The sequence below is a fragment of the Chenopodium album genome, chromosome 19 (assembly GCF_948465745.1).
Source record: "Chenopodium album chromosome 19, dcCheAlbu1.1, whole genome shotgun sequence".
Taxonomy (NCBI): domain Eukaryota; kingdom Viridiplantae; phylum Streptophyta; class Magnoliopsida; order Caryophyllales; family Amaranthaceae; genus Chenopodium; species Chenopodium album.
In genome coordinates, this window is record NC_137852.1 from 41,005,782 (window position 1) to 41,029,847 (window position 24,066).

Consider the following 24,066-nt stretch of genomic DNA (forward strand, 5'->3'; position numbering starts at 1 on the left):
CACATACGATGGACACTAGGAAGCTAACTTGGTGTCACGTGTTTACTACTCAACCTAGTCATGCACTTTTGCCTTGGCACTACTCCTTACAACCCCTTGTGTTAACAAATGCACTTGCTATTCTTAGTGTTAAGCAAAGCCCCTTGGTTGAACTAAGCATTCAGTTGGCACTCTCGTGCCTTAGTTTCCTCACACACTCTTTTTGGATGAAGGAAGATATTAAGTTGCAAGAGGACACAAGTGCTTAAACTTGTTTCTTGTATTGAACTTTTAACTTGGAATGTACAAATGAGCCTTGGAGTCTATTTATAGAACTCCATCCTACTTGTAACGTTTCTCAAGATTCTTCCTAACCTCTTCAAATGGAGAATTCTAGACTATAGCTGTCTAAAGTGTTCCCACATCCAAAGGAACATATGTAATGAAGGTTTATACACACATCCTCCCTAAAATGTACAATAGAGCCCTAAAACACTATACAATATAATAACACATATGTACATACATAGAACTTCACAGAGACATTCTACCATGTACAAGACTTCCCTTGAATATTCCAAAGTCATTCTCTCTAGAAAATTCTTACAAAAGAACCTCACAGAGTTGTCCAAAACCTTCTAGAAGCACCCCACGTTTTTCGGACTCCTTGTTGTTATAACTTGTATTCCGATACCTCTTTTAGGAAAGCCGACACTTTCATGACGTTCCTTCACCGAAAATACAATTATTCCTAAATTTGGGCTCAAATGACCCATTATTGTGTTGTTCTCAAGTGAATGTTCACTTACGAGACAAATACAGAATAAAGTACTATATGGGGAAAGCGTGCTGCCAAGCACCAAGGGCAAGCCCCCTAACCACGATTATGCCTTGTTTGCTTAGTGACGGCCCCGTGACGCCCATCCTTGCTTCCTTGGTGTGGGAGATGAGCCGTGACATTGGGCTCAACACAACTTTGTATCATCTACTAATTCTACTTTACTCAGCCATCAACCATTTATGAACAGTCAAGCCCAATATACCTACCATCGACGAAGGCCTTGTTTGGTAAAGAGTTTTTTGGAAAGCTTTTAGCTTATTGATCACTATTAGAGGTTTGACTATTTTAAAAAGCTAATTTGGGTGTTTGGTAAGTAGCTTATTAAAAAAGCTTTTGGGTCCAAAAAGCTCTTTTTTGAAAAAGCTCATTTTAAGAGCTTTTTGCAAATAGCTTATTGAAAAATTAGCTTTTTGGGTAGTTAATAAACTGAATCAGCTAATAATAAACAGCTATTTACCAAACACTTTTATATAATCAGTTATTTACAACTAGCTAGTCAAATAAGCTAATATAAAGAGCTAGTCAAACAAGCTAATACCAATCAGCTATATCAATCAGCTAAAAGCTAATTACCAAACAGGGCCGAAATCTCCCTCGATTTCCCCAAATTTTTAATTTTTGCTTGGGCTACAATCTCCTTGACTTGATCTGCAACAAGGTCGTTGCTATCAGCAGTTTTTTCACCAAATTTCTCCCCAAATTCGAAGGATTCTCAATTTCTTCAATAACAATGAAGTTGCAACTTTAGCTCAATTTTACTTGTAATTTTGAAGGGAAAAAAAAATGTCGAAACCCCAACAAAGAATCATCAAAACTCTTCTCAAATTAAACTTCAATGTAATTCACAATCAAACCCAGATTTCTTCTTCAATCACAAAACCCTCAATTCATCATAATGTACGTAGGTTTTCAACTAATTTATCAAATGGGTTTGCAAATTCAGCTGCTAAATCTTCCAAAACCCTCCTAAATCCTGGTTTTCCATCTTCAATTTCAAGACCCATTTCTTCAAATGGTGTTTTATGCCCAAAAATTGGTTATTTCAAGTCATTTTTGGGAGTTTATTGTAGGAATTACTCAGCTGCAAATGCAAAATTGAATGGAATTTCTGCAAAAACATTGGGTTTTCAGAAATTGGTGTTTAACCCACTTAATATTAGGCAGTTTTCTACTAAGATTTCAGGTTTTGGGAGTAAGCTTAATGCTGGTAAATTGAACAAAAATGCTGCTAAAAAAGTGGTTGAGAAGCCTTTATCAGCTATTAGCTCGACGTTTTCGCGGTATAAGAGTGTGATTGGGCTGCAAATTGAGGGGTTTTGGAAGAGGAATTTCTTGTTCATGATGGGGGCAGGAGGTGTATTTGTTTGCATTGTGCTGTGGAGGATTATGTTTGGGATTGCCAATACTTTTGTTGGGTTGTCTGAGGGGATGGCTAAGTATGGATTCCTTGCTCTTTCCAGTGCCATGGTTGCTTTTGCTGTAAGCCCTTTGCATATTCTGCAGTTAAATTTGAACATTATATTTCTTGTCTCGGTTTCGTATGATTAGTTTGCCTTTTTCTATGCTGTTTTAGTGTTGGATTGCTTGTAGCACCTATTATAGTAATGTGTTTTGAACTTGGTTATGCAGAATTTTGCTCCATTTTGTGTGGTACCCTTTTGTGCATTATGTTCACTTTGCTCATTCCCAATGCTTTTGTTTTGCTGGATTTATTGTTCTCTTGATCTCTTCATAGTTGTATCGAATTATTCCATGTATACTAGTATGTGTCTGTGATTAGCAAACAGTTCTTACTGAGGGGCTTGACTTGCTTTTAGTTATTGCTTGTTTCCGGTTTCTATTTCATCTGATTGATTATAAAGATAAGGATCTAGCAGAAATATTAGCCTATTTTGTGGGCTTCGCAAAGGCGAGTACTCAGATTAGGGAGCTGCTAGAAAATTTTATACAGTGATTTGCCTTGTTTAACTATAATCTTTTCTTGAGAGCATTTGGCAAATTATTTGCAGTTAGAAATGACAATCATTTTATTTGATCGATTTGCATTTCTGGAAGGTGTTTTGTATTTTACAGTAGTTAATTACTGTTGCCTCCGTCATGTTACTTTGTTACACTTGTATTGTATTTTAGGAGTATACCTGTGATTTTCCGTTGAGTCTCTTGAGGGTGACTCAGACTTCATCTCAATAAGATGCAGTTGCTGGTGATTGTTTGTTTATATCTTTATCAGAAGTTTGTATTCTAACAGTGAATTTATTGACTCTTGCTTGAGTATTTATTGTCCTGGGTCCAGAATTCTTTAAAGCCAGGGTGGTTTGGATTCTGAACAATGCACTTTATGAGCTCGCAGATACCTCAATACAATTAACAATTGCACTTGAAGTTTTTAGCTTCTTTGATCAATATCCCTACTCATGGATCGTGAAAGTCACGTGACTCGTGACAAGCTACTAGAGAGGGGGCAGGGGGCTGCTAGGCTATGTACATCTAGACCTCCCAAAACCTTGCAGCTGTAGGATTGCATCGGGGTTTTTGTATTAACTCAGAACATGATTGGGAGCAGCAAGCTGATAGGATTTTTTTACATTTAAGTGGTGTCAAAACTAAAAATATGTTGTGCTGTCAGGTTGTCTGTATGATGAATAGAAAAAAGATAGTGGTTTGAAGATTTGATTCTAATTGTGCGTTTATCATATTTTGTTGATCAAACTTTCTTTTTGCTTGGAAAGAACATGGCATAAAGGTTAGATATTAGTTTATGGGTTTACCATAAATAGTTGGTCACTCTTGAAAATGGTTTTGCTGTTCAACTAGCTTCCCTTTTCATACAGTATGTTCATATTGGGTCTTAGATCTTCACATTACTGGTTTGTTGTTATGATGCCATTCATGTTACTGTAAAATTCTTTCCACCTATCTTCTTTTTGTCAGAAAATAGATAACAGAATATATATATATATATATATATATATATATATATATATATATATATATATATATATATATATATATATATATATATATATATACGTGTACTTCAGATACTTTAGGGCTCCATCTCCCTTGTTTAATTCTTATCTGAAGAAGTGGTACGAAGATATTCAGACCACACGATTTCTGACTAACTAGCTGTCAATTGCTAACCAAAAACTGCTAAAAAGCCTACTCCTTGTCCTAATTCTTCAACTGATAGTATTCAAGATTTTCTCACTATAAAAATCCTTAATTTTTCAAATGGGTTTTCTTCCTCCCTAGTATTCTACTATGGGGATAACAGTTGTAATTTGGATGAAGCTTGATATAAATGGGAAGTTTTTGAATGTGAATAAGACAAGTTGAAGCTCCTGACCTTGTGAATTTCAAACCAGTCTCTCATTTTTATGGGAGAGGGGGTAGGGCGTTCTAAATGATGATTTTTTTGTTAAAAAGCTTTTCTCTAAAATAAGCTCTATTTGTCTCTGGAATGTGTTAGACATGAGAAAGTACTTAGTTTCTTCAGGTTCAGAATTCTGCTGTTCGTGTCCAATTTTTTGTTGTTTCCTTCTTATAACAATATGTGATGAGCTGAAACTTATAGTATATAGGCCGTAAACCATGTAAACCTAGTTTGAGCCTTTTCAAGTAGATTTTATATGCTATATGATGGAAGGAATCTATGGGACAGATTCTACCTAGTGGCTTGCTTAAGGTGTGGTTTGTCTTGATTTTGGAATCCATTGAAAGCAAAAGAAGTCAATTGATGGATTGAGCGTTCAACTTCAGAATTCAGATTGTTATTCTGTAGATATAAACGAGTCCAAGGTTAATGTAAGCTTAATTTAAAGTAGAGACATGTTGTCAAACTCTCAAATGGTTAATAAGGCTAGATTTTAATAGTTGTCTTCAGGTTGATTGCATCATAGGTTTGTGCTGTGGTTGGCCAGTTTTTCAGTTCAATATCTCATTTATCATGAGGTATGCTCTATAATCAATATCATGCCTTCATTTTTTAGCTTTGGTGTAAAATTAGTTTATAGGGTTCCTGTTCAGCTTAATTTTGCCTCCTGGCTACTTATATAGAAGAGTTGGTTGTAGTGGTCTTTGTAAGGACGTTATGTTATGTATAGATCCCTTTGTTTATGACGTAAATCTCTACTCAGTTCTTGAGCATTTCTATTGGTTTGCTTTATGGGATATATTGTGGCTAAGAACAGGTTGAGCCTGGTTTAGGAATTCCAACCTAGCTCCTTTTTTAACATAAGAGTGGAACTATGAACCTTAAAATTTAGAGACTTTAGGTTCTGCTGAATGCTTCTTGTATTGTTACATTTTTAGTTATTTTGTCAGTGTACACTGATTTATACTTAGTATGCAATTAAATTTGGCTATCTTATCCTAAATTAATTGACTTTTATCTATCTATATTGGTGTCTGTTTGTATAACACCTTGATAGGGAAACTAAAGGAGAAGAGTAGTACTTCCTATTGCTACTTATCTTCATCGTCAATGAGTGGTTTGGTGAGGTTATACTGACCAGTAATCACCTTATCCTAAGAGCTAACTTCTAAAAACTGTATAACAACTTCCTATCTATGTTGACTCTTACTATAGTATTTATTAGTGGCTATGTTGTTGGACTGTGCTAACAGTTTTAAAACCCATCCAATATATAGATTTTTCCAGTTGAATACTTTGGACTAGATAGTTTCTTTGGTACCGTTTGTCAGCTCTTAAGAGTATGTTCTGCTATTTAATCCTTGTAAAACACCTCTGTTTCGAACATGGTACACCAAAAAGGATAATATGGGAATGGGGAAATATGGTTTGGCCGGGTCACTTATTTTATGGAATGCAGAGCCGTAATTCTAATAATTTTGTAATTAATTATTTATCCAAAAATAAACTTCACTCTTTCCCTTATTTTTTTAATAAAACTTCATACTTCTTTTTGTTTGATCTTCTCTATCTTATCAATCATTTTTTCTTTCTTTTCCAACACCTTCTAGCGTTTTGTTTTCTCTCTTTACCCACTTTAAATATCTTTATTCTATGTTCACTTTTTTTATTCTCCTTGTTGAACCCAAATGTAAAGATCATTTTGGGATGGAGCATTAACCAGTTAAGCTCATATTACTGTTTAGGAAAATTGTTTATCTTACCTGACAGTAGAGTATAAGCAAGGTTATTGAAACTTGTTATAAAATTATTGAACATTTATCCCTTGTCTTCTCATGAAACTATTGAGATGGTTTGTAAGCTATAAAATTTGCAGTATTTGCTCTTGCTCCTGATTAGGATTGTGTTTTAATAATCTGATTGATGATTCAATCTGGAATTCACTCACTGATAACTGAGTTCTGACAACCTTCTTTTTTTTCCTTCCGTATACCACAGTTAGATCTTGCATCTGTATTTTCCTCATTTTTGTCTTCTTTAAAAGTATTTGCTGATTATTGAACATAAGCAGTCTTCTCTCCTACTTGGCTTTGTTTGCTGGCATTATCATTTCAATTTTGTGGGTGGGAGGGTTGGTGGAGAATTATATTCTTAGATCAGTAGATTGTCACTTGTGTTAATTTAGTAACCTCCCAAGATATCAAAGGTGTTGTTAACATGTGTTGTGTAGCTAAAGCTAAATTGCCTAAACTGATTAATTTTTTACCCCTAATTTATTTTCGGCATTAGATCGTAAGGGATGGAAGAGGAAGATTTTTGTGGATGACTATACAGAATAACCATTTTTGCTTCATGTAGCCAACCCCACTTATGAGATTGATTGATTGATTGAATTTATCTTCGTTTTATTTCCTTTAGGGCCTTTATCTCCGTTCAAGGTATAATATCAACCCAGATAAAGTTTATAGGATGGCCATGAAGGAGCTCAATACATCTGCCAGCATTCTTGAAGTTTTGGGTGCCCCTCTTGCTGGAACTGACTTGAGAGCATATGTGATGTCAGGAGGTGGGCTTACAATGTCCAAACTCAAACCCAGGCTGAGGAGCAAGCGTTGTTTTCTTATCTTCCCTATACGGGGTTCTGAAAGGAAAGGGTTAGTGAGTGTTCAGGTCAAGAAGAAAGAAGGCAAGGTATGTTTCTATTATCTATGCTAGCTATCTACTCATCCCTTAATTCTAGAGGTTAGAAATATGCTTATCATAGTTGCTTGTTCATTCAGTTACGCTTAGTCATTGTCATACACAAACAGAATGGGGATCTAAAGACGTTAGTACATAACAAACTCTGGTTTGTCAGTGTTCCCTGCTAGATGATTATGAAACTAGGTCATTTTCATGTATTGCATGCATAGTATGTGTACTACAAACTGGCTGCTCTGGGATTTTTGTTAACGTGTGTATTTTTCTTGATGACTGCCTGCTTCAAGTTCCTGAAGCTGGTAGCCTGCCTTTGTGTCTTGAAGATTTGAGTATTTATCAGTGTTTTTTGTATGGTTTGAGTTTGGAACAATTTAGTTTCCTCTTTTAGGTATGTGAAGTCTTCATTGCAACTTCTTATTAGCTGCATTTTGCTGCGAGGAAGATAATTTGCAAACTTTTTCCTTAGATTACTTATATTTTCTTCTAATAACTTGGTTTTTTATTCTACGAAGTATATATTTGTATGAGGTATGGGTTTTAGCAAATTGAGGTTGAGGAGTGTTGAGCGAGTAAATCAATATGCAGTCTTGTGGAGATATGGAAGTCATAACCTCTTGAAGAAAATATTTTATTTTGGAAGTATTCATGCTGCTTGATGCATATAAGCAAATTACAGCGATGGAGAGAACCATCCCTGTGGATTTGCAGGGTTCAATCGATATAAAATCAATCTATTTTGCGATGTTTTTAGTGGAAAATTTTCTTGTATTCTCTTAATCAACACCTTTGATCAATGTTTCTAAGCTCGTTCTTCTATTATTTTCGTCCATGATTGACCCAGTCAGCTGTGATTCAAATATACTATTTCGGTTGGTATGAGCCAAAAGATATTTACTTGTTAAGACAAGAACATTTTGGTGGAATCTAAGCTGATGACTAAAAAGTGGGAGTTTATTCATTTGGCAGTATGATGTGAAATTACTAGCTGTGGATATTCCAATGGCATCAGGACCCGATCAACGCTTATTCTTGATAGGGGATGAAGAAGAGTACAGAATTGGCGGAGGACTGATCGGAGAGCTAAGAGATCCTGTAGTTAGAGCAATGGCTGCATCCAAAGAGTTGGAAGAGAGAGACGACATTGAGGCAGAAGAAGATGAAGAAAGAGAACTACAGGAGGCAGAGAGGAAGCACCAGGAACAGGTTGAGAAGCTTGAAAGAGATAGAACCCGGTGAATGTCAGTCAATCATACTATAGTTCTTCACTCCTATATTCAAAGGTTTCCTTTGCGTTTTTCGCTTTTTTAGGAAGATTCCCAAGCTGTTCAACATGGGTGTCCCTTGCACTTGTGCATAACTGAGTTGGGGAATGATTTCATGGCTTTTTTGGTTTGTAAGGAAGACCATTTTCTAGCAGCCATAAAACTCAGGTGTATACAACTGAGACAAAAGAGAGGTGGGGTTGAAGTGTAGCTTTTCACCTACTTGTTTGAATGGAGCACATAAATTTGGATTTTTTGATATGCTCCTTCATTGAAGATAAGAAATAAACAATTGTTTATATTTTGTTCAATATCTCACAAAAATATGATGTGGTTTTTTCCCATAAAATCCATCGCGATAATTGTATCAATACCTCTTCTTCTTGTTCAAGCAAAGTGGGTTACGATAACTATAAAATATTAAGGGCTTGTTTGGCACTGTTTTTTGTTTTTAGTTTTCTGTTTTTTTGAAAACCAAAAACCAAAAACAGGAAACAAGAAAGCTGTTTTCACTTTTTTGTTGTCAGTTTTCAAAATTATAATGATTTTGATAAGTTGACTAATTTTTAAATCATTGTATAACATATATCATACGGAGTATGATTTTGAAAAACAAAAAACCAAAAAACAGACAACCATAAGCAATGCCAAACGAACCCTAATATTTTCATTTTTTGTTGTAATAAAAGATCAATTCGGATAACACACGTTCAAAGTTGGGATTACCCCCAAACTTATTCAACATGTTCTTGGTAGTATACAAATCATTTACAACTTTCTTTCAAAAAAAAAAAAAAATCATTTACAACTTATCATTACTTTCTTATTAATTAACAAACACGTGAAAGTACGTAGTACAAATACATTATTTCATTATTTCAACATTTCTCATACATTATGAAAACTTACACAAATACGTAGTACAAATGACAATCGTATAATATCAGAAATATGTACTAATAATTTTGAAAGGATTCTAAGACAATAAACTAATCATTGTTGTGTTATTGTAATTAATCAAGATATATCATAAATGTGTTTTAAAAAAAAAATACTGGATTTTGAATTTTTGATATTGTTCTTTTGGAAGCAAGGGCTTTTGATATTGTTATTTCAACAATTTTCACACATTATAAAATTTTACTTACCAAAAAAAAGAGAAAAAAAAAAGAAAAAAAGAAAAAAAAAGGGTATATCAAAACTATTTAAGCACGAGCTCACGAGTAAGGGTCTGTTCTTTTCAGATTATTTTCAGTTCAATTCAATTCCAATAAGTTCAGTTCAGTTCTTTATTTCCTTCTCTCATATTCAGTTCATCTTCAATAAATTCAATTCAGTTCATTACAGCTCAATTTAGTCAATCAGAACAGGCTCCTAATTTTTTTTTTTTATTACGGAGGATTATTATAAATTCGTTTAAAATAATACTCCATAATAAGTGTGTCGATTATTACGAAACGGAGGGAGTAATTTAACATCGGCTGCGGGTTTAAAAGCAAAACGGAAAAGTAAAAAAGGAGTTAAAAGATTAGCCGCTTCGCGAAGGGTCCTTTTCTGCAACATTAACAACAACAACTCACTCTCCCATTTATAACTTCCCACATTCCCCATTTTTTCCCCCACTCACTTTCAGTTTTCATCTTCTTCTTCTTCCTCCATTTTCTCTCTCCTTAAACCTTCATCTTCCTTCATCAATGGCGGCCGTCGAACCCCCACCACCCCCAACCCCAACACCCGAACCCAACATGAACCTTCGAGAAGACCACCTCAACCCCACTCCTCTCTACACCCGCATCCGTCTCGCCACCCCTTCCGACGTCCCTTTCATCCACAAACTCATCCATCAAATGGCAATCTTCGAGAAACTCACCCATCTTTTCCAAGCCACTGAATCTTCTCTCTCTTCCACCCTCTTCAACTCCCCTCCTTTCCAATCCTTCACCGTCTTCCTTCTCGAAGTTTCCTCCACCCCTCTCTCTCTTCACCACTCTCCTACTCTCTCTCTCTTCCAACCCATTCACAAAACCCTTCAAATCCCACCTTCTAACTCCATCTCCGACCCCGAAGAGCTTCTGTTTCGCACCGATGAAGGCGCTACCATTGCTGGGTTCGTCCTCTTCTTCCCCAACTACTCGACTTTTCTCGCCAAACCCGGGTTTTACATCGAGGATGTGTTCGTCAGAGAGTGTTACAGAAGAAGGGGTTTGGGTGGGTTTTTGATGAGGGCGGTTGCGAATCAGGCGGTCAAATTGGGGTATGGAAGAGTTGAGTGGTGTGTGCTTGATTGGAATGTTAATGCGATTAACTTTTACAAGAAGATTGGTGCTGATGTTATGCAGGAATGGCGGATTTGTCGACTTACTGGCGACTCTCTACTTTCTTATGGTCAGCCTAATTACTGATTCTAATGATGATTATAATAACGATTTAATCTTATGCTATGTTATGGAAGTATATGCTAATCAAAGTTCAATGTTGATCGGATTTCATAACTGCAAACTTTTGTTTTGATTTGGGTTGTAATTTGATGTATCTGTTCTAACTCAATCAGGTTGGAAAAGTTGTAGTTATGTGAGATTGAATTGAATTGAATTGAATGTTCTTAATTCTGGGATTTTGCTGAAAGATTTTGCATGTATTGCTTGCTAGTATTTAGATGTGTTACATATCAATTGTGATTTGATATTTGTTTCATGGTGTATTTATTTTTGTTCGATTGAATTCGATTGTGGCGGTTGATTAGGTTTTGTTGTTCTTATATGGCTAATATAGTATGATACTATGATAGAACTACAGGATTTTTTTGAAGAGGTTATGGTTTTGTACCTAGGATTATACCGTGCTCGAGTAGGGTTTTGTTTTTTGTATCTAGGGTGTAATGCAGATGTTTGTGTGAAGTATTTACGATGAGTGAAGTATTAAGAGTCGCGACTAGGGATGAAAGCATAAAACGCCTCCGAGTGGTTGTTTTTGGTAGTGTGAGAGTAATTAGCTCAAGCATTTGTGTGAGGGAGCAAGATCCCTTTGATTCAATTTTGTTGTTCCCTTTGTCTTTGGTAAAATGTGAGGCGACTATGTTATGTCTGTGGCGTGTGCAACATTGTTTGAACTTTGAAGGGTGGGTTGGATTTGAGGTTTATGAGGAGTGAACTATGCTAGCAGGGATTTGCTGTGATGATATGTATTAGTAGGTGAGGATGTCGCAGCTTAAGATTTCCGGCAAATCTATTATCAATCTTTCTAAATGAAGTAGTAGATGTGAATTTCACTGTGTTACACAAACTCATCATCAGATTCAGGTCCGGGTATATATTCTGATGCCAGGTTTGGTTAGTTTTAGGAAAACTTTGTATGTCTTTTGGCTTGGAAAAGTGCATTCTAAGTCCATATCTACATTGGACTTTTGAATGCCTTACTCGGGAAATTAGGTGAGTTATATTGTTGTAAAAGAGTCTTGAGTAACATGATTTTCTGCCTAGAGAGTGACTGAGCCCTTCAGTCATGTGAATGCAGGGCCTTGTGCTTGGCACTAATCTTCAGTGAGACAAACATTGTTACTTTTAGTTCTGACTCCAGAAAGATTCGAAGAATAGATTATTCCAGACTTTGGTTTTTATTAGAGGCATCGTGTATTGTAGGCATGCTTATTGCATTTATTAGATTGTTCATTGTTGATGAGAATAGCTCTGATATCTGATCAGTATCCTATATATTTAATCATTAAGTAATAGTTGATGTCTGGTTGAATCATTAAGTAATAGTTGATGTCTGGTTGAGAGGTTGGCTTGATGATCTTGAATCTTGTCACAACCATTTTGTCGTGAATGAATTACACCATGAGTGGGGGATGTTATACACCAGTATAGCGTGGATCTCTGTATGTAGTTGCCTCTTAGAATAATTCACCTCCTAGTGGATATACTTGAATGAAACTGGTTAAAGTATTTGTCTATGATCTCATTCATTCAATCAATATCTTTGTGCTCTCTTCGGGAAATTTTAGGGAAGCTTGGGTGTGTGCTTCAATTATTGTGTTGTTAAGAGCTTATATAGAATTTGAGGCATTTAAAGAGTAGGTTGTGTAGAGTGTTGACAATGACAGGGCTTTAATGTGATTTGGTACTTGGTAGTTTTAGTCTTATAGATGAAGTTAAAGCAGCTTAAGATAAGATGATTAGTTGGATACTACTCCGTATTGAAGATACGCATTGGGCATGGGTTTCATATTCAAGTGTAAATACATGGTTCATTTATGAAATTTTGCATGATTTCATCCGGATCGGAGTGTTCTGAGCTCATACTGGCGGTGGAGTAGTGAAGATCTGACTCAGGGACTTGGCTGGATTCAAGAGTCAAAGTATGGAGTAGGATACATACATCAATGATTCAATACTATTATCTGCTTAGAGTGTTACTCACCCTTCATTTTATTTGTTTATGTTGGGGGCAGGTGATTGTTAGTTAAAGCTGAGTAAGTTTTTAAATCATAGAACTTTGCAAGGATAATGGGAATTTGTATGTGAAGTAACTGTGAAGCAAAGGCTTAAAGCAGCTTATTGATTATCGTGATTGAATCCGTCTAAAACCTTTTTCTTAGTCTGAGCATAGGGTGTTTTGTTTTTGTTCATTTTTATAATGTATCTTTAAGAAATTACTTATTCGACTGAACAGCGAGTGATAGGGCCTTTACCCCAACCCATGGTGCATAGGACTCGACACCTTAATTTTCTATGTATTGGGTAGCCCTCCATTTCATTCATTCATTCATTTCCTAGGCATTGTTTGGGTGCATGGGGTGGAAGAAGTAGCTGCGATAATTTGTTGCTTTCTATGTTGTGCATAGTTGAGCATCTACTATTCGGAATTGTTAAGCGATTCTATTGACTGAAAGTAAGGGTGCCCAAAGTTCGTAGTGAGCTTCAATGGAAGCTCCTCCATTTTCATTAGTACGATTGTATCAAAAAGTAAAAATGGCTTACCAATTAGCAGTATCTGTTGGTGAAGTAAAACATTTTAATTAGCCATATCTGTTGGCTTACCAATCATTATTTCGTAACTTGCTCTTGATTAATTGATTTTACTTTTTAGGCCATGGGATTAAGAAAGTTAATAAGTTGAAGAAGTTTGGGCTTCATTTGATAAGTTGAAGAAGTTTGGGCTTCATTTGGGTTAGTAGGTCCATGATGCAGAGCAAAGTAGCCTCAACATTTAAGCAAAATTCAAATGGATTAAGGTCCATCAAGCAGAGGCAAAGTCTGCTTGCTAGACCTCATGAGGATCTTGTTTTTTTTTTTTTTTTTTTTTTTTTTTTCCTCCAGAAATTAGTCTTGATGTTGAGGGTCTGTTCTCTTCAACTTAAGTTCAATTCAATTCTCAATTTCCTCCTTTTTAAAATTTTCAGTTTAATTCAACTCAAATTAGTTTAGTTCAGCTCAGTACAGTAAATCAGAATAGGCCCTGAATATCGTCATTTGATAACATCAATAAATGAGATTGTTGAAGTTAGGATTATATAATATCTTAAAGATTAGTTTGGCTGAAGAAATTGTAATTCATCTTTGAGATGAGGCTATCGTGGGTTAAACCAAAACCTTTGCATATTGGATATAAAGCTAAAATTGTATCACTTAAAGGTGCTTTTGAGCTACTAAATCTATGATTATATGAGCATTTCTCATACTAAGAACGAAATTTGGTTTTTCTCGAGTCCTACTTAAACTTTGTCTTGTACAAATTTGGAGGAATAAAGCTCAAAACAACAAGGAACGTCCAAACTCATCCAATAATGCATTTATGCTGAAATAGATTGTGATAAAATGTTGTCCTATTAATGTTGTTTTATCAAGGATGGTGACACTAGACATTTTAGGAAGCTAGCATGCACGACTTAGTTGGATTGTGTGGAGAAAAGGAAGTAGCATGCGACAGGGAGGTTTTCTAGTCCCTTTCAATAGTAGCATTGTCAACTTAAGTATCCACAATCAAGGTTTGTGTTATCGACTTATAATGTCACATTGTCATGATTTACGAAACTTTCTCGTCTATACGTTTAAAAATACGTACAATAAAGATAAATTGCTTCAATTCCTTCCTTGCCACATTGTGACTAGGGGTCCTTATTTTGGTGATTTCTAGCTATCAATACAACCTCAATGTTAGCCGCCTCAAATCCTCAATATAGGGCTTAATGTAATCTAGTTAAATTATAGTCAAACCTGATACTTGCTTAGCCCATGAGCTATATATTGTAGTTCATAGAAGGAAATAAATGGATCTTGTGGTGTTTTCAGAGTTTCACACACTCGCATACAATAGTAATCATTGTGGTTCTTATCTGTTAGTTACGCTTGGTATCTTTTTATGAGAGAAAAATGATCAAAGCGTAACCAACAAAAAGGAACAAATGGAGTGTTATGTAAGAAAATTGAGAAGTTGGGTTATAAGATCCATCGAAGTGGGTAGCCTTAACCGGATGTGTAACAGGAAAGCCCGAAGGCGATTCCCGTCCCTGTCAGGGGAGATGCCAACCATCTCTCCTTTCTACTCAAAAGGAAGTATAACAAGATTTACGTGATTGTACTAATATTTTAACAAGAGTATATGTATAAAACATACACTGCTTGAAAATTGAAACCCTTTTAGCGTTTAAAACCAAGCTCAATATTTTGTTGACTTGTTGCCAAATTGCCATGATGTTCAATTCAATCCACATGGTCACCAAAACCAACAATTCAATAATCATAGTGATGATAGTCAGACAGAAATTCAAATCCATCATAATTACATCTTTTAATATCTTTTTTCTTATCAATTCATCTAAATCAAAAGGCCAGGTAAGGTTTAATAATCATACTAGTGCTAAAAGATTCAAAGTTGTGATCATTTTAGCCATAGAATCTAGGATTTTCTAATCTGTAAGCTGTAACCATTTTTTTGTGTATGACAATTGCCCGTAAACAATTACTCACTCCGTTTTTAAACACTTGCTCCATTTCTCCATGCGCGGAATTTTATGAGAAGTTGGAGAAAGTAATAAAAATATGGAGGTAGTGGGGTTGGTGGAAGAATAAAAATAATGTAAAAAATAAAAGTAGTGGAGAGAATTAGAGGAGAGAGAGTATATGTTGGGTCCACTAGGTGAGAGAAAGGAATTAAATATTGTAAAAGCTTTCCAAATAAGGAAATGGAGCAAGTATTTAAAAACAGCCGGAAAAGGAAAATGAAGCAAGTATTTAAAAACGGAGGGAGTAGCTGCTAGTAAGCTTTAAATTTTATTTTGACTATAACAAAATTGTTTTTATTTGATACAAGGTATATATAGATTAGGAACGTCTTCCTCTCACAAGATCGTACCCTAATTTAGTTATAGTTACAAGAAGGTAGATTACACTTCAATTGCGTGAAAGTCATTTTGAAACACTTAACGAATATAACTTATACTCCGTATTAGTGTGTTTTGTTGTGTTTGGCCAAGCTATATCGTGCCTTATCGTACACTTGTTTTCCAAAATAAAAGTAACTTAAGTGCAATCCATTGTGCCTATCTTCTGCTTGTGTCATGTTAATATGTTATGCATCTTTTATACTAAATTGGGTCATGTTATGGGCCAACCCGACTTAATGTCATTTTAGGTGTATTGACAAACACATACATGACGAGTAAAGTTGCAAAATTAGCAATAATTGAGATAAACAAAATTAAGGATTTGTAAGAATTTGAACCGTATTTGCTACAGCCCAAAATCAATTCCAAGATATCCTGAAATCGAGGATAAAACTCTAACCACTTGAGATATTCCTCATTCTCTTGTTATTGATTATAGTGGTTAATAATTTAATATCCCAATAACATTCGAATTCCAGACAATGAAGAAGTATTTAATTAATGTATGGAATTGGAAGCTGAGATCATGTTCTGCTAGTGAACCCTGACTAGTGACGTTAGATGGAGTACTGTGAAAATGTGAGTCAGTCCATTCCACAGTCAAGTATTAGTCAAAGGAAGGGACAATTGATAGCGTAACCTCAACGGCAAATTATCCTTATTACGCTTCCTTGAGTTTTTACTACTGGACTACCTCCAAGAAATATTCTTTACTAAGGTTTTATTTTAATGGTTAGATCCTATTATACTGGATTTCAATAGTTTATTAAGAATAATTAAGGTATTTTTCTAAAGCTCTACTTATATTGGTCGTATGTAAATGTCATTCTATTTGACCAAGTAACATCTTTGTATTCCACATGATTAAGGGCCTGTTCATATTTACTAAACTGAGCTGAACTGAACTGATTGAAGCTGAACTGAACTGAACTGATTGGAACTGAACTGAACTGAATTGAGCTGAAATGAATATTTTATGTGAGAGGGAAATTAAGAGCTGAACTGAACTGAACTGATTGGAACTGAACTGAACTGAACTGATTGGAGCTGAACTGAACTGAACTGAACTGAAATTAAGTAAATGTGAACAGGCCCTAAGTGGAATCTAGGTCTATTTTTGTCTATTGTATAGACACAATAATTTAATATGACTCAACTTTGAAATAGACTTAGTCCGATCCAATCACACCGAAAGCGATCTAATCACTCGAATTGATACCTTTAATAGTGAATACAATTACGAATTTAAAATAGAGTAAAGTAGTGAATTGGATATGTACTTTTAATATGTTACTCGTACTTGGTATATTATTTGATTAATTGTACTTCAATTTTTCTCAAACTCTTTTAATTTGTTTTTATAAAAGGACATTCTTAAAATCTTGATGAGTAATAAAATAACCGTTAATAAAACAAGTACACCTCCGTAAAAGAAGATTCCTTGAAGCAAATAACGGTTAATAGCATCTCGAGGTTAGTCCATAAAAAAACAAGTAAAACCCACAAAGTGAACAAACATCGCAACAAAACCGCAATTGTTTCCCCATTTCTGCACTAACACATGACACAACACTCCATTTCTCCTCTCCTCACCACTTTGCTCATCCCTATACCTCCCTAACTTCACTACCACTATACTCGTAGTTCTTTATCCCTCTCGGGCTAACTTCACTACCACTATACTCGTAGTTCTTTATCCCTCTCGGGTTTTTTTTAAGTGCATCACTTTTCTAAATCGACCGTATCTTATAATAAAGCGAGTCCAGTCCTATACAAAACTTCACTCTACTGAACTGTATCACACTCACTATTTCCTTTTTTTTTTTTTTTTTTCTCTCTCTCTTCTTTTTTCTACCAAAAACTTTTGTTCTGGGTCCATCACAAAATTCCCTCTTTTTCTTGCTTTTTCTATCTCTATTAATCACTCAATTTCAGTAACTCATTTTTTGTAGTTGAGGGTCTTCAAATAGAAGCTCTCACTTAATGCCAAATATCCTCTTATTACATACAAATTACAAAAGCGTCGTAAAAATTGGGTTTACCAACGCTTTTTTCCGTCGTTTTCTTCTGAAATGAGTGGATTTCAAAATTGCTAAGAAAATCTCACTCATTTCACTGTAATTTCATCTGGGTTTTCTTCTACATTGGTGGATTTCTCTGCATTTTTGGCTCCCCTGTTTTTTCCTCGAGGTTTTTTTCTCTCTTTTCTTAATTTTTTTTGTTCATTTTTACTATTTTTAGTAATTTTGGTTTCTGGGTTTTGCTTATTTTACAGTTACATGAATGTCATTTATTTATTTTTGCATAATTTTGAAAATTTGTGGGCTTAGTTGGGGATTAGATGGAGAACGAAACAAATCACATTGCAAAATTGGTTGATTTTATGTTATGTGTTGTATGCTTGAAATTATGAATAATGGACAATTTCTGCATATTTTCGTTTTTTAAAAAGAATTTTTTTTTTTTTAACTTGCATTTATTGTTCTCAAAAAAAAAAAAAAAAAAACACTAACGGCTAGTCTTGTTACGGTTAGATCACACGATAATTTGCTCATATACCGTGTACTATGATTAATGTTTGATTTGATATAAATTAGCTATGTAGGTGTTTAAATTAATTGTTTTAAGTGTTACTAGTGAAATGTTATATTAGCAGTTGTATAATTTTTATTTATTTTTTTATTTATTTATTTTTATTTTTTTTAACTTTTTTTGGAAAGCTAGCAGTTGTATAAAATAGTTGTTGTATATTACCTCCGTTCCAAAATACAAGTAGACAAGTATTGTTAGTATATCGAAATTAAAACTAGACCCGAGCATTCGACCATTAATGTTGTATATTATCGATGCAAAATCTTGTATGAGGCGGACTTTGTAAGTGGAGTGGCTAATTTTGCCTTTAAGGGTAACTCATTACTATTTCAAGAATAGTTGATAAAAGAAGTTATTATAAGTCCGTCTCACCTAAAACTTGTTATAAATCGAATAGTAGGCCAAATAATGGAAAATGAGGCAACTTTCTTTTTCTTTCTTTTATTTGTATCTTTATTCCTCTTTCTTGTCGCATTATAGTCCAAAGTTGTTTCTGCATTCTATATTTTTTTGTCGGAGGATGCCAAATGACAGTTGGAGCATTAAGCTTCTGTGGTAAAATAATTAAATAACCGAACCGAACCGAACTGAATTTCAACGTAAGAGAACAGGCCCTTAGCTTAGTGAACTTGATAGGTAATTAGGGAGTAATAACTGGATAAAGGAGCTTAGTGGATGTCTTTTCCAATCCATTATTTGCGCTACGTGTTCAACTAAGAAAAAGGAGCAAGTATTACTTTTAGAATATGCCTTGAATTGGTTTGCCCCATAAGAATGACCCAACGAGTTGGGGTTTGGGGTGCAATGTGCCCTATGGTGTTGCCCTGAAGTTGGTGATATTTGTTATATTGAGCTATGGCTTATAGTTGAGCTTAATTTCAGGGCCTATTACGTTTCTAATTTGGGATAGTATTTAAACAATCGTAATTTAGTAATCTAATATATATTTTTTGTGGACATTGCTAACACATTGTTAGTGAAACACACAAATTTCTTTATTCTTTTATTGTTGTTCCTTGCTAATCTTAATCTTTATCGCATTTTTTTACAACAGTTAGGAACATGTACTTTAAACTTTTGGTCAATAGCACTCCATTAGTAGTTAAGTATTCCCTTTGTCCAAATTTGATAGTCACATTGACCATTTAATAACTAAATAATTAAGGGTTTGTTATGATTTTGCTAAAATCTTCTTAATGTCGCCGAGTTTTAAAGTAAAACGCCGTATTTGCATCCTCTATTCATTATTTGATTTAAGCAAGGGGTATGCATAGGGTTTAACGCATAATCTTTTTTTTTTTATTTTTTATGTTTTTTTTTTTTAAGAATTGTAAGTTTGTAACACATGTTTTTTAACGTTCCAAAATAGTATAAATGACTATTGATTTCAGGTGGATGGAGAGAGTAATGACTTTAAAGAAAGATTGAACATCAATTATCAAGGGTAGTGTTTGGAGCTTGTCTAGAGAAGATGTGTCTTTTTTGAGGAAAAGCATATCAAACTTTTTAATTTTAAATTTTTTTTGCATGGCAAAGTATGGTTTTTACTTTTGCTTTTTTGCTTATAATGGGCATTGGATTCTTTCTAATCTTTCTTTTCTTTAGAGGACTGCTTTTAAACTTTACAGTATATTATAAATTTAGGATCTTTCAATATATAGATAATAGTAGTATATATTCCTGAAATGCAGTTTTTTAACCTTTAAATCTTAAAATGTTATATAATTCCCTCTAAGTTATCTGAATATGATACTTTTTGTGTGTGTTTGCTTGAAAAGAGGGTACAAAGGTTGGATAAAAATTGACCCTTGACCTCTCACTCTGAAGCAATACTCTAAAGAATAGGAGCATACTTTGATTCTTGTTTATTTGAAATTATGAAGAAGTTATGATTGTAGCTAAGACTACTAACGTACAATGTATTAATTTTTATTGCAAGATGTTGATTTTCATAACGTGAAAAGTAGGTAGCCCTTCTAAATTGATTACTTAATTAATAAGTATATATTCCTTTTTTGCATGATAGAATCATTGAGAGGACATTAGCACCTAAAATAATAAAGGAAAAGCTAGAAGAGATTAAAAGAATTGGTGGTCCTCATTGTGGAATCATCGAAAGTACGAAATATTGTAGACTAAAAAATTGCAAATCATTTTTAATGTCCTTTGACCTCTTTTCATTTAAGTTTGTATGTATGTATGTATTTGCTTACTGTATTCATTGTTGTCGGTGCCTTGATCATCATTACAGGAAATCTCATTCTATAGCAAAATGTAAAAATTGTATGGGTTGATTAGATTCATACTATTAGTAAAGATGGTAAACAATACGAGCAATGCAGAATTTCTATATATAGTTTTATTAGATACTCAGACTCCCAGTGAAGTGCATTTTGTGTTGAGTTAATCCCCCTTTTTTTTTTATCACCTCGATAAATTAATTGGTGATCAGAATAGGAAGCGAGATATATGAAGTGAGCAATGGGAATGGTTATGTTCTCTCAGATGGTGAATATATATAACCGATGTCATGAAAAATAGTATTAGTGAAGATAACTGTCAGTAGTCAAAACTGTATCCTGGTTTTTATGTAATGCATATGCATATTGATTGAGTTTTATATCTTTATTGCTTATGATGTTCATATTCTAATAATTTGTTTTTGCATTTGATGATGCAGTGTTCCTGTCAACCTCTCCCTTCAGATGCAATATCAGTCATAAAGGTTTTTCTTATTGAGACAGAATATTGAAACCACAGCACCGCCTCATGGTTTTATTCTGCATCTAGCATCTTAATATAGCTTCAACAGAAAATCCACCATGAAGCGTCAATCCTCCTTGCTAGAACTTTCTGTCATTCTTATCCAAGTTGCTATCCTTCCTCTCATTTGTGCTGACTTAAATTCAGACAGGAAAGCTCTTCTTAACTTTATTGCTAATGTACCACATGGCCGAAAGCTTAACTGGGATTTTGCTTCCCCAATATGCACCACTTGGGCTGGTATTACTTGCAATACTGAAGGAACCCGTGTAGTTGCTGTTCATCTCCCAGGAATTGGCCTTGTTGGCTCTATACCATCCGGCACCATTGGGAAACTAGACGCGCTTGAAATCCTAAGTCTAAGATCAAACAGCCTAAATGGAAAAATTCCTACTGATGTTGCTTCTTTACCAGCACTGCAATCTTTATTCCTCCAATCAAATAATTTCTCTGGTAGCATTCCCGAAACACTTTCTCCTAGACTTATGTTGGTGGATTTAAGTTTTAATTCCTTAACAGGAAAAATTCCACCAACTATCAATAATTTGACTAGGCTTATGGTGTTAGATCTCCAAGATAATATGCTTTCAGGTCCTATCCCTGATATTAAACCTCCGAGGCTCAAGGTTTTAAACATAAGCTACAACAAGTTAAATGGTGAAATCCCAAATTCACTTAAGAAGTTCCCTAGTTCATCATTTTTGGGGAACTCCTTATGTGGGCCGCCTCTGGACAATTGCTCCTCTAGTAGCCCATCACCTGCTCCAGCTTCCTTGGCATCTCCGTCAACACTCCCTATGAAAAGCAAAACTGGCAATCGCAGGAAATTGAGTATAGGTGCCATCATTGCTATAGTAATAAGCAGCACTTTTGTGTTGTTTCTTGCCATAGTGATTTGCTTATTATGCTGTTTGAAGAGAAGAAGTGTAGAAGATAGTGCAATTGACAAAGGAAAAGAAGCGAACGCCAAGAAGGGTAAAAACCAGTTGCCAAAGGAAGACTTTGGGAGTGGTGTGCAAATAGCCGAGAAGAACAAATTGGTCTTCTTTGAAGGCTGCTCGTATAACTTTGATCTTGAGGACTTGCTTAGGGCTTCAGCGGAGGTTCTTGGGAAAGGGAGCTATGGGACAGCATACAAAGCAATTTTGGATGAGGGAATTGTGGTGGTGGTGAAACGGCTGAAGGAGGTGGGAATTGGAAAGAGGGAATTTGAGCAACAAATGGAAATGGTTAGCAAGATTGGTCAACATCCAAATCTTGTGCCTCTTCGGGCTTACTATTTCTCCAAGGATGAAAAACTTCTAGTGTACGATTACATGCCCGGTGGTAGCTTAAGTGCCGTCTTGCATGGTATGCATACCTTAACCCTTTATTCTCACTGTTTTACATGCATCTATATCCCTTAGCTAAAGTTTTCTCAAAAAAAAAAAAATGTCCCTTAGCTAAAGTAGTAACTAAATGTTTTTCATGCTATTTTACATGTATACTGTGAAAATTTTGAAACTGCTTCAAATTTGCTAATTTTCTGAAATTATGTTGCTAGCATTTTCTTGATGCATCCTTCTGCTGACTTTTCAGGCTATGGTTACAATGGAAAGACTCCCCTAGATTGGAACTCTAGAATTTCAATTGCACTAGGAGCTGCACGAGGAATACTCCACGTCCACTCTGAAGCCGGTGGAAAATTCATCCACGGAAACATCAAGTCCTCTAATGTCCTCCTTACACAAGACCATGAAGGCTGCATCTCTGATTTTGGGTTACCTCTATTGATGAACTTCCAAGGCATCACCTCGAGGAGCATAGGGTACCATGCACCAGAAGTGGTTGAAGCAAGAAAAGCCAACCAAAAATCAGATGTTTACAGCTTTGGAGTACTTCTTTTAGAGATGCTCACCGGGAAAGCCCCTCTAAAGACTAGTCACGGACAGTGTGATGTGATTGATCTCCCTCGATGGGTGCAGTCTGTAGTAAGAGAAGAATGGACTTCTGAGGTGTTTGATGTAGAGCTGCTTAGGTGTCCAAACGCGGAAGAGGAAATGGTGCAGATGTTGCAGATAGCACTGGCTTGTGTTGCAAGAGTTCCTGATATGAGGCCTAGAATGGAAGATGTTGTTAGGATGATCGAGGAAATTAGACCATCCGAGTCAGAAGAGAGACCATCTTCAGACGAGAACAAGTCTAAGGACTCTAACGCGGGTACTCCAACCCCCTAACTCTTCTCAATCCCTTCGCATTGGAGCTAAGTTCTCTGATTGGTCATCGGAGAATGATCTGTGATACTCTGATAGCCATATCGTAAAGGTGATAATGCTTATTCCTAATTTATGCATTTTTTTTTTCTAGGCTTGTGCAACTGTTTGTTGAGCAGATAAAACTTCTAGACTGGAGTAATGTCAAAAAGCACCTTTGTAAAAAAAAATACGTTTGATTATAAGCAATGCATGAATTGTGCTTTGGTCTTTGGGAACATCTTCTGTCGCTATATTTTTGTTGTTGTTGTGATCATCGAGTTAATTAAAATCTATAACCATCATCATCCAACTCGGACACGAACATCTAGGACATGCCTCCAACTTTGACAAGATTGTTCCATTTGCTAGTGGTTTCCCATCTTCACATAGACAAATAAAATTTGAGAGTGAGCGATAGTTCGAATGGTTAGAGCTTCCCTCCTGGTTTCAGGAGATCATGGGATTAATTTTCACCCCGTAAAAAAAACATAGTCATAAATTTGCTAAAACAAATAATTACTGGCAAATTAAAAGAAGATACAAAACAACAGTAAATTTACTGGGAGGGAAAAAACAAAGAGTGTACATGCCTATATTATTGTCTTTTATATTTATCCCCACACACATACACACACAAAAAGGCCTTTTAACAGGCTTGGTGTTATTGGCCTAGATGCACAGCCTGGTAGGTGAGCCTTAATTTCAAACACTTTGTAGATTTAAAAACACAACATATGAATGCTCTCATGCTCCATTGAGCCAGTGTATCAAATATTGAGCTGTAGAGGAACACTCCGCAACGCAAGAGCCTCAACGGTGGTGAGTCCTGGACCAAATCCAACCACTACACACCATTCACATCCAAAACGGGTTGTCGTCTTTCCTTCTAGAATTGACCTCTTTCTCATTTCATGATTTCATCCATCATAAAACAA

At 35.3% G+C, this 24,066-nt stretch overlaps 2 protein-coding genes, 1 non-coding gene and 1 pseudogene across 3 annotated transcripts; 3 read left to right on the forward strand and 1 right to left on the reverse strand.

Moving 5' to 3' along the window:
- Nucleotides 1–1,453: 1,453 nt before the first annotated feature.
- LOC145595620 (uncharacterized) lies at nt 1,454–8,469 on the forward strand. Its single transcript, XM_081652037.1, has 3 exons — nt 1,454–2,299; nt 6,615–6,887; nt 7,863–8,469. Exons 1-3 carry the CDS (start codon nt 1,604–1,606, stop codon nt 8,130–8,132), a joined length of 1,239 nt encoding a protein of 412 aa, XP_081508163.1. The 5' UTR covers nt 1,454–1,603; the 3' UTR covers nt 8,133–8,469.
- A 1,278-nt stretch (nt 8,470–9,747) lies between these two features.
- LOC145595621 (GCN5-related N-acetyltransferase 8 pseudogene) lies at nt 9,748–10,764 on the forward strand (annotated as a pseudogene).
- Nucleotides 10,765–14,583: 3,819 nt separating this feature from the next.
- LOC145596363 (U6atac minor spliceosomal RNA) lies at nt 14,584–14,708 on the reverse strand. Its single transcript, XR_014103206.1, has one exon. It is a non-coding gene; the product is annotated as a U6atac minor spliceosomal RNA (small nuclear RNA).
- Nucleotides 14,709–17,366: 2,658 nt separating this feature from the next.
- Nucleotides 17,367–23,369, forward strand: LOC145593698 (putative inactive receptor kinase At5g58300). The gene is made up of 3 exons (XM_081650019.1): nt 17,367–17,732; nt 20,815–22,247; nt 22,476–23,369. Exons 2-3 carry the CDS (start codon nt 20,957–20,959, stop codon nt 23,111–23,113), a joined length of 1,929 nt encoding a protein of 642 aa, XP_081506145.1. The 5' UTR covers nt 17,367–17,732; nt 20,815–20,956; the 3' UTR covers nt 23,114–23,369.
- The last annotated feature ends 697 nt before the right edge of the window (nt 23,370–24,066 follow it).

What these genes read in the sequence shown, in the direction of transcription:
- LOC145595620 (XM_081652037.1), top strand. Translation starts at nt 1,604, where the DNA reads ATGTCGAAACCCCAACAAAGAATCATCAAAACTCTTCTCAAATTAAAC. An exon ending in GTGCCATGGTTGCTTTTGCT is followed by an intron (nt 2,300 to 6,614) that starts GTAAGCCCTTTG and finishes TATTTCCTTTAG; the next exon opens with GGCCTTTATCTCCGTTCAAG. An exon ending in TCAAGAAGAAAGAAGGCAAG is followed by an intron (nt 6,888 to 7,862) that starts GTATGTTTCTAT and finishes TTCATTTGGCAG; the next exon opens with TATGATGTGAAATTACTAGC.
- LOC145593698 (XM_081650019.1), top strand. Translation starts at nt 20,957, where the DNA reads ATGAAGCGTCAATCCTCCTTGCTAGAACTTTCTGTCATTCTTATCCAA. An exon ending in CTTAAGTGCCGTCTTGCATG is followed by an intron (nt 22,248 to 22,475) that starts GTATGCATACCT and finishes CTGACTTTTCAG; the next exon opens with GCTATGGTTACAATGGAAAG.